Source organism: Micropterus dolomieu, linkage group LG10 (assembly GCF_021292245.1).
Source record: "Micropterus dolomieu isolate WLL.071019.BEF.003 ecotype Adirondacks linkage group LG10, ASM2129224v1, whole genome shotgun sequence".
In the NCBI taxonomy this organism is placed as follows: domain Eukaryota; kingdom Metazoa; phylum Chordata; class Actinopteri; order Centrarchiformes; family Centrarchidae; genus Micropterus; species Micropterus dolomieu.
The window spans coordinates 29,505,742-29,515,404 of NC_060159.1; the positions used below are offsets into that span (position 1 = coordinate 29,505,742).

Consider the following 9,663-nt stretch of genomic DNA (forward strand, 5'->3'; position numbering starts at 1 on the left):
CTTCTCCCCCTCTCTCTCCTCCCCCTCCTCTCTCCTCCCCTCCAGTGTGTCCTGCCTCCTCAGCTGCTCCTCTCTCCAGGAGGAGTCAGACGGCAGCGGCAGCAGAGGGGGAGGTGCAGCAGGAGGTGGAGGGAGGCAGTCCTCTGCTGGGGAACGCCAACAACCCCAACATGGCCGACATCCCTGAGCGGAGGAAGACGACGGCCACGCCCACTGTGAGTCCTCAGGTGACCTCATCATAATAACGATACACAAATCCCACATGATGAAACGGGTAAGAGCCGGAAATACAAACAGTAAGAGGGCCCCGGGGCCACCGTTCAACCTGAAGCTCCCCAGAAAGGTTTAAGGCTGCGTTTACAAGCACCCACAGTCCTCAGGTGGTCCTCAGGTGTCTCAGGTGTCTCTGTGTCTCAGGTGTCTCTGTGTCTCAGGTGTCTCGGGTGTCTCAGGTGTCTCGGGTGTCTCGGGTGTCTCTGGTGTCTCGGGTGTCTCTGTGTCTCGGGTGTCTCTGTGTCTCGGGTGTCTCGGGTGTCTCAGGTGTCTCTGTGTCTCGGGTGTCTCTGTGTCTTGGGTGTCTCTGTGTCTTGGGTGTCTTTTTGTCTCGGGTGTCTCTGTGTCTTTGGTGTCTCTGTGTCTTTGGTGTCTCAGGTGTCTCAGGTATCTTTGTGTCTCAGGTGTCTGTGTCTCAGGTGTCTCTGTGTCTCAGGTGATATGTCTCAGGTGTCTCTGTGTCTTGGGTGTCTCTGTGTCTCTGTGTCTCAGGTGTCTCTGTGTCTCTGTGTCTTGGGTGTCTCAGGTGTCTCTGTGTCTTGGGTGTCTCCGGTGTCTTTGTGTCTCAGGTGTCTCTGTGTCTTGGGTGTCTCTGTGTCTTGGGTGTCTCTGTGTCTCTGTGTCTTGGGTGTCTCAGGTGTCTCTGTGTCTTGGGTGTCTTTGTGTCTTTGTGTCTCGGGTGTCTCGGGTGTCTCTGGTGTCTCAGGTGTCTCAGTGTCTCAGGTGTCTCTGTGTCTCAGGTGTCTCTGTGTCTCAGGTGTCTCAGGTGTCTCGGGTGTCTCAGGTGTCTTTGTGTCTCTGTGTCTCAGGTGTCTTTGTGTCTCTGTGTCTTGGGTGTCTCAGGTGTCTCGGGTGTCTTTGTGTCTCTGTGTCTTGGGTGTCTCAGGTGTCTCTGTGTCTTGGGTGTCTCAGGTGTCTTTGTGTCTCAGATGTCTCAGGTATCTTTGTGTCTCAGGTGTCTCTGTGTCTCAGGTGTCTCTGTGTCTCAGGTGATATGTCTCTGTGTCTCCGGTGATATGTCTCAGGTGTCTTTGCGTCTGAGGTGTCTCTGTGTCTCAGGTGATATGTCTCTGTGTCTCCGGTAATATGTCTCAGGTGTCTCTGTGTCTCCGGTGATATGTCTCAGGTGTCTCTGTGTCTCAGGTGATATGTCTCTGTGTCTCCGGTAATATGTCTCAGGTGTCTCTGTGTCTCCGGTGATATGTCTCAGGTGTCTCTGTGTCTCAGGTGTCTTTGCGTCTGAGGTGTCTCTGTGTCTCAGGTGTCTCTGTGTCTCAGGTGATATGTCTCAGGTGTCTCTGTGTCTCCGATGATATGTCTCAGGTGTCTCTGTGTCTCAGGTGTCTTTGCGTCTGAGGTGTCTCTGTGTCTCAGGTGTCTCTGTGTCTCAGGTGATATGTCTCAGGTGTCTCTGTGTCTCCGGTGATATGTCTCAGGTGTCTCTGTGTCTCAGGTGTCTTTGCGTCTGAGGTTACTCTGTGTCTCAGGTGATGCGTGTCTCAGGTATCTTTCAGGTATCTTTGTGTCTCAGGTATCTTTGTGTCTCAGGTGTCTCTGTGTCTCAGGTGTCTCTGTGTCTCAGGTGATGGGTGTCTCTGTGTCTCAGGTGATGGGTGTCTCTGTGTCTCAGGTGTCTCTGTGTCTCAGGTGATGGGTGTCTCTGTGTCTCAGGTGATGCGTGTCTCAGGTATCTTTGTGTCTCAGGTGTCTCTGTGTCTCAGGTATCTTTGTGTCTCAGGTGTCTCTGTGTCTCAGGTGTCTCTGTCTCTCAGGTGATGTGTGTCTCAGGTGTCTCTGTGTCTCAGGGCGGAGGGTCCAGCATGTCCAGGAGGAACACATATGTTTGCAGCGAGAGGAACTCGACAGACCGGCAGGTCCAGAACGGCAAAGAGGACAGGTACGAGTCCACCTGTCCCCCAGGTGAGCCACTGATCTAATGTAACGTCTAACCCGTCCTATCCCCCCCCACCACAGTTCGGCCTCCACCACCCCTCAGAGGACAGGGGGCGGAGCCTCCACCCACAGCGTCAGCAGCGGAGCGACTCCAGCTGACCGGCTACGTTTCCCTCGGGGGACGACAGGTCGCAGCACCTTCCACGGAGGCCAGCTCAGAGACAGACGCACCGCCACCTGCAACGCCCCCCCCGCCTCGCCCAGCCTGTCACATGACGCCTCACCTCTCGCCAAATCACGAGCCAGAGGATCCACCAACCTGTTCTCGAAACTCACCTCCAAACTCTCACGCAGGTAGGCTAACGCAAGGCATCATGGGAGGTTGTTCTCTGAACTTGTATTTACCTGCCTGAAGTCTGCTTGATACTTCTGCGTTGAATCGACGCCTCGTCGCCTGAGTGCTCCTCCTCAAAAATGTACCTACACGTGGAGGCGAGGCGGACCGTAACAACTGTGACTGGTCGGCCGGGTAGCCTCGCATTGCCTCCGAGCCGAGGTGTAATGTAAATTTTGCTAGCGGCCGAACCAGCAGCAGTGGATGTTTGAGCGTCACAACCCGAGCGAAATGAATCGGAAGGTGATCCATTCGGACGATTTGAAGTCATAACAGTTTATAATTTTAACCCCCAATCAAGTTAGCGAAGCGCTAAACAGGTAGTTAGCCTGCTCAGCTGGCAAAAGCCAACACAGTGGACGCTGTAGCGCCGACTAGCGTTTGGCGGTGAAATAGCAGAACGACGAAACGCGCGAGAGACATATAAATCACGCTTCACTGTGGACAGGTGAGTCACACCTGAACCAGGCTGCAGGGCCATTTACACAGGTTGCTCAAGAAAGCGGCCTGACCGTGGATACGTGGTTCTGGATTCATGGAAAAACCACGAGTCCTTCCTCCTGCGTAGAGTCAGGGCGCAACAAATAACCGACTCTTCACAAATCTCTGTGTTCAGCTGACGGCACACAGAACAGTCGAGGACAAACAAAGGGCTGCTGCTGCTGCTGCTGCTGCTGCTGCTGCTGCTGCTGCTGCTGCTGCTGCTGGCAGGAGTGGGACCAGATCACAGAGAGAGCGAGAGCAAAAGGGTCGGAGTATTTATCCTCCCACAGCGTCTGGCCCAGGTGCTCCCAATCTGGCTTACGGGCTCTGATACCTTCAGGGACAAAAGGAGAACAGTAAACTGCCCAACACCACACAGTTAAACACCCAACTAAGCAGGGCCGTCAAAACGAGTCATGGACCCCTTGAGTGTTTGAACGAGTCATGGACCCCTTGAGTGTTTGTGTAAATAAAACCCCACCTGAAAACTTTATTTATTCTCTTTACAAACGAGGGAATCCAGATTATGTTCCTGGATCATCAGGTGTGTCTTAACTATCTGTCCTCCTCCACCTCCGTCACTGATCAGGAGGGACGATCCTTCCTGCAGGTCGGTTATCATGATGTTTCTGCCTTCAGCCTAAAACCCCTCATTGTGTGTCGGATTAATATTAATGAGTTTCACTGTTTACAGGCATCTGACACACAGGAAGTGTTTGTCTGTACGCAACCTTCAGCTTTATAAATGAGGCCCTGAGGACCTATCTGCTCATTAACTTCACATGTACCTCCTTGTGTCCCTCCTTGATTCCTTCCTTGTGTCTTGTGTCCCTCCTTGTGTCCCTCCTTGTGTCCTTGCTTGCAGAGCTGTGTCTGAGGTTGAGAGGAACAGCAGACCTGAAGAGTCCAGGTAAGTCCGACAGGTGACAGCAGGATGGCGATGCTGTTGATGTGATTGTTGTTATAATTCTCTGTACCCCCCCCCTCCCTCCCCCGTAGTAACGTGTCATGTGATCAGAAGGAGGACCCGGGTTCTCTTGCTGCTCCTCAGCTGAAGGACTCGAAGCCTCGCTCCCTGAGGTTCACCTGGAGCATGAAGACCACGTCCTCCATGGAGCCTCAGGACATGATGAGGGAGATCAGGAAAGTCCTGGACGCCAACAACTGCGACCACAAGCAGCGTGAGCGCTTCCTGCTGCTCTGTGTCCATGGCGACGGCCTCGCCGGCAGCCTCGTCCAATGGGAGATGGAGGTTTGCAAACTGCCCCGCCTCTCGCTCAACGGCGTCCGCTTCAAACGGATCTCAGGAACCTCCATTGCCTTCAAGAACATCGCCTCCAAGATCGCCGATGAACTGAAGCTGTGAAGCATCATGGGACCGTAACCCTCCTGTACAGGAAGTGCTTTATTTTTAAAGTGTTTTGGCCCCGCCCCACTGGTAGAGGTCAGATCAGGTGGGAGGGACCCGGACAGGTCGGTGAGTCGTTCTGAATGTAAATAGTTTTTCTGACGGACTCACCTGCTTTAGAGTTTGATTTTGTACCTGTGAGCAGGTCAGCTGGCCGTCAGCTGGTCGTTGTTTGTTACTGAAGGTTCACCTGTGTGTCATTAAACACCTTGAACGCAGCACCGCTTCCTGTCCTTTCATTGGCTCTAAACTACGATAACGCCTGTCATGGTAACAGTGACGACATGCAGGAGATCATCCCCCCCAATCACTCACAATATATATCTCCATCACAATCAGTAAAATGATTAGAGCAGAGCGAGGGCTGTGAACGCTGAGCGGTTAATTCAATTTAATTAATTACAGTATCTCACAGAGTGAGTCTGCCCCCCACATGTTTCAACACTGAAGAAATGACCCTTTGCTCCAGTGTAAAGTAGTGAGCGTGCAGCTTGTATAACAGTGTAAATCTGCTGTCCCCTCAAAATAACACATCACACAGCCATGGACACAGGACTGGTCTCCAGACCTGAACCCTACTGAGCCTCTGTGGGGCGTCCTCAAACGGAAGGTGGAGGAGCACAAGGTCTCTAACATCCAGCAGCTCCGTGATGTCGTCATGGAGGAGTGGAAGAGGACTCCAGAGGCAACCTGTGAAGCTCTGGTGACCTCCATGCCCAAGAGGGTTAAGGCAGCGCTGGGAAATAATGGTGGCCCCACAAAATATTGACACTCTGGGCCCAATGTGGACATTTTCACTTAGGGGTGTTCTCAGTTTTGTCCCAGCGGTTTAGACATTAATGGCTGTGTGATGTGTTTTTTTGAGGGGACAGCAGATTTATACTGTTATACAAGCTGCACGCTCACTACTTTACACTGTTATCACTGTTATACAAGCTGTACACTCACTATTTTACACATTTATCACTGTTATACAAGCTGTACGCTCACTACTTTACACTGTTATACAAGCTGTACGCTCACTATTTTACACTGTTATACAAGCTGTACACTCACTATTTTACACTGTTATCACTGTTATACAAGCTGTACACTCACTATTTTACATTTATCACTGTTATACAAGCTGTACGCTCACTACTTTACACTGTTATACAAGCTGTACACTCACTATTTTACACTGTTATACAAGCTGTACGCTCACTACTTTACACTGTTATACAAGCTGTACACTCACTATTTTACACTGTTATCACTGTTATACAAGCTGTACACTCACTATTTTACACATTTATCACTGTTATACAAGCTGTACGCTCACTACTTTACACTGTTATACAAGCTGTACGCTCACTACTTTACACATTTATCACTGTTATACAAGCTGCACGCTCACTACTTTACACTGTTATCAGTTATACAGCTGCATGCTCACTACTTTACACTGTTATACAGCTGCACGCTCACTACTTTACACTGTTATCACTGTTATACAGCTGCATGCTCACTACTTTACACTGTTACAAACTCAGATCTATGAGCGTCTGACACAGGCGACGGTGACGTCACACAGGTGTAATTGTACCTTCTTATGGCTGTGTGTGTGTGCAGGTGCAGAAGGAGGACAGGTGAGCTGCAGGTGTTCAGTCACAGACTTTATTAGGTGTTACAAGTGTTAGATGGTCCAACAGGTGGAGACAAGAAACAGGAAGTCCTTCACATGTCGGAAGACTGAGGTCTAACTGAGCGGCTCTAAGCGTCTTCAGGACGGTTTCTGATTGACTACAGTGGGGGGGGGGGTGTTAGTGAGGGCAGGGCAGGTGAGGGGTCAGAGGTTACAGTAACATGGTTCACTTCTGCTCGGGCATCAGGTCGTCGATGTCCTCGCCGCTCTCCAGACGCTTCTCCATGTCCACCAGCAGGTTGACCCCGTCCACCACCATCTGCACCAGCTCCACCTCCGAGAAGCCCAGGCGGTCCGCGTTGGAGATGTCAAAGACTCCGCCCACCGCCGCCGTGTCCACACCACCTGAGACACACACAGGAAGTGATGTCACGTTATTGGAAACTGCTGCTAGTCAAATAAATTTATTATCAAACAGGAAGTTGTAACAGCTCGGCGTCATGTTACAAACTAATCAATGATCACTGAACAGCAGGCGCTCTGATTGGCCGGCCGCTGTCCACCTGTCGGCCTGTTTACCTGTTCCTCTCTTCTGCAGCCGCAGCCTCTTCAGGATCTCGCCAAACTTCTCATGCTTGCTGACGTTGGGCAGCTTGACGTGGACGCCGGCTCTGAGTCCCGTCCCCAGGTTAGACGGACAGGTGAGGACGTAGCCCAGGTGCTCGTTCCACATGAACTCGTGACCTCGCTCCTTAAACAGGTTCTCGATCTGCCAGAGAGAAAGAGAGACAGGGGTCAGGTGAGACAGGTGAGAAGGTCAGGTGAGACGGGTCAGGTGAGACAGGTGAGAAGGTCAGGTGAGACGGGGGTCAGGTGAGACGGGGGCAGGTAAGACGGGAGGTCAAGTGAGACAGGGGTCAGGTGAGACTGAACAGAGACCACCTGTCCGGAGACAGGAAGTGAGCGTGCAGGTGTTCACCTTGGTGAGTCCGGTGCAGAAGCGGTTGAACACCTCCTTCATGTTGCCTCCTTTCTGCATGCTGATGACGCGCAGGTGATCCTCCTCGTTCACCCACACCAGGAAGGTCTTGTTGTCGTTGTGCCTGCAGGTGAGAGCGAAGGGTTAATCGCAGAGGGACAGGAAGTCAGTCGGCTATCTGGTCAGAGGTCAGAGGTCAGGGACTGACCAGATGCCGCGGCCGTCGGGCCAGTCGCGGGCCATGCCGGACGCCAGCAGCAGCGGGGAGACGGGCTTGTCGAACAGGAAGTGGTCATCGATCAGCTGCTGCTGCTCCTCCTCCGTCATGTTCTTCAGGGCGTAGTACTTCCCCTTCAGGTCCCCATCCAGGACGTCCAGACCTGCAGAGCACACGTCAGAAACCCGACACCAGGACTGTAAGGTGACCTGTTATACATTATATATATATATATATAATAATGTATATGTGTGTATATGTATATATACACATAATGAAAAAAGGTTTATTTATTTATTAGATTTATTTTAATCTCTCAGAAACCTAAATGTTCTTCAGAATATTTTATAATGTTTTTGCCTCAGAGAGTGAAGTCTTGTTCTGGGGACGTCGTGTGGTTCAGTTCTTTAAGCAGTTTCTCTGTGAAACTACAGGTTTTACAGAAGAAAGTTACATGTTCATGTCCTGGTCCAGGACCAACCGGGCCTCTCGGCTCCAGCTCCCTGCAGTCCAGACTCTGTGACCTGAATCCAGACGACACAAAGCCTCTTGGAGAGAAGCTGAATGTGCGAGCTTTGGAATATTAAATACGTTCAGGTTGAAGGCTGAACTAGTTTTAAAAGAGTCTTTCTGATCTGAAATCTGTTTAAATTCTTCTGTTAACTATGACGAGTCGACTGGGAGCCAGTTTAGAAAGTATTTATCCTGACGGCGTGTTAGTACTTCTGCTCAGTGATGCAGACATGTGTCCCTCCTCACAGAAGCCTCTTAATGCATCGTTTCACGTCCTGCCACATTCTTCTTCTCTCCTGGAAACTCACGGCTAGCCTGTTAGCCGCCGCTGACGCTAGTGCCCGTCTGGCTGTGCTAACAGCTGTTAGCGTCCGCTAGCTCGGCTGCAGCCTCATTAGAATTGGAAAGCAGCTTTCAGGTTCGGCCTCATTAGGAGTCTCAGCAGGACGCCGCAGCGCTCACAGTTACATAACGGCTTATCTGCTGCGGCGTTCACTGAGGCATTCTGGGAAAATGTCTAAATAAAGACCGGCCCCTTTCAGCTGCAGACAGATCCGCATGAAACCAGACAGTTTGTTCCTCCTCTGCCTCAGTGAGTCCCTGAACGCACCGTCAGACTGACTCTAACGAGCGGTCCTGACCTCACGTCACAGGCGTTTCCTGCGTTACCCGTCACCAGTAAACACAACATGGTACGCGTATAAACCAACAGGAAGTGAGGTCGTACTTTCGATGGAGAGGTTCTCGATGGCGCGGCGTTCTCCGCGGCTGCAGTGCGGCGGCAGGCAGAAGCCGCGGATGCTCCGTCCTGTTCGAACCCGAGAGCTCAGAACGTAGTTTGGATCCAGATCGTCGCCACCCTGAAAGCCAGCAGAGAACAAGTAGATCAGCAGAACCCCCAGAACCATCGGTCTGCGGGACAGCTGCCGATGGACTGTTGCTGGAGGGTCTGTGGTTGTTTACCTGCAGGTTTTCGGCGTTCAGGTCCGTCTTGTGTTTGTCTGATGGTTTGTATCCTCCGTGGCGGTCTTCGATCACCGGGTCCAACAGCTCTTTGAACACCTCGTACGTCTCCTCGTCTCCTGCGACGCAGCCCACCGTCATGATGAACGGGTGACCTGCAGGGACACAAACGATCACAGACAGACTCTCTGATGGAGGCCGCTTTGGGCCGAGGACCTCCTTTAAGACCCGTTTGTTTCATTCTGAGAGACTACAAATGTTTTCTATCCTGGGCTTTGCTTTCTGTCTGGACTGTCAGCTCGACCGCTGCTAAATGAATTAAGCTGGATTTAATGAGGAGGATCAGGCAGGAAGTGAAACCGGCGTCACGTCCCTGTGGGGGAATTAACGAGCAGAAATTAACCTGATCTAACGAGTCGATCCAATTAAAGAGTTTCTCATCAAACAGCAGCTCAGAACAGAACGTCTCTGTGTGAAGGTGACAAACACCAGAGTCACCTGGTCGGAGGAAGCTACCTGTGTCCAGGGGTTGTTACCCCGTCAGGGACTGTTACCTGGTTGGGGGTCTGTGGTTTTTATCCAGTCAGGGGACTGTTACCTGGTTGGGGGTCTGTGGTTTTTATCCAGTCAGGGGACTGGTACCTGGTTGGGGGTCTATGGTTTTTCCCCCGGTCAGGGACTGTTACCTGGTTGGGGGTCGGTGGTTTTTCCCCCGGTCAGGGACTGTTACCTGGTTGGGGGTCGGTGGTTTTCACCCGGTCAGGGACTGTTACCTGGTTGGGGGTCGGTGGTTTTTCCCCCGGTCAGGGACTGTTACCTGGTTGGGGGTCAGTGGTTTTTATCCGGTCAGGGACTGTTACCTGGTTGGGGGTCGGTGGTTTTTATCCGGTCAGGGACTGTTACCTGGTTGGGGGTC

The 9,663-nt window shown here is 51.8% G+C and overlaps 2 protein-coding genes across 2 annotated transcripts in view; one reads left to right on the top strand and one right to left on the bottom strand.

Moving 5' to 3' along the window:
* LOC123977796 (MAP/microtubule affinity-regulating kinase 3-like) overlaps positions 1-4,669 on the top strand; it is an 18,839-nt gene extending 14,170 nt beyond the window's left edge. Inside the window, exons 14-18 of the mRNA XM_046060771.1 lie at positions 46-215; positions 2,079-2,170; positions 2,248-2,520; positions 3,909-3,953; positions 4,043-4,669. Of these exons, the coding sequence (XP_045916727.1) occupies positions 46-215; positions 2,079-2,170; positions 2,248-2,520; positions 3,909-3,953; positions 4,043-4,409 (947 nt within the window). The 3' untranslated portion in view covers positions 4,410-4,669. The remainder of the gene's footprint in view (positions 1-45; positions 216-2,078; positions 2,171-2,247; positions 2,521-3,908; positions 3,954-4,042) is intronic.
* Positions 4,670-6,093: 1,424 nt separating this feature from the next.
* The window catches only part of LOC123977797 (creatine kinase B-type-like), a 5,989-nt gene continuing 2,419 nt past the window's right edge, over positions 6,094-9,663 (bottom strand). Inside the window, exons 3-8 of the mRNA XM_046060772.1 lie at positions 8,748-8,902; positions 8,512-8,644; positions 7,263-7,434; positions 7,055-7,178; positions 6,655-6,844; positions 6,094-6,480 (exon numbers count right to left, since the gene is read on the bottom strand). Of these exons, the coding sequence (XP_045916728.1) occupies positions 6,302-6,480; positions 6,655-6,844; positions 7,055-7,178; positions 7,263-7,434; positions 8,512-8,644; positions 8,748-8,902 (953 nt within the window). The 3' untranslated portion in view covers positions 6,094-6,301. The remainder of the gene's footprint in view (positions 6,481-6,654; positions 6,845-7,054; positions 7,179-7,262; positions 7,435-8,511; positions 8,645-8,747; positions 8,903-9,663) is intronic.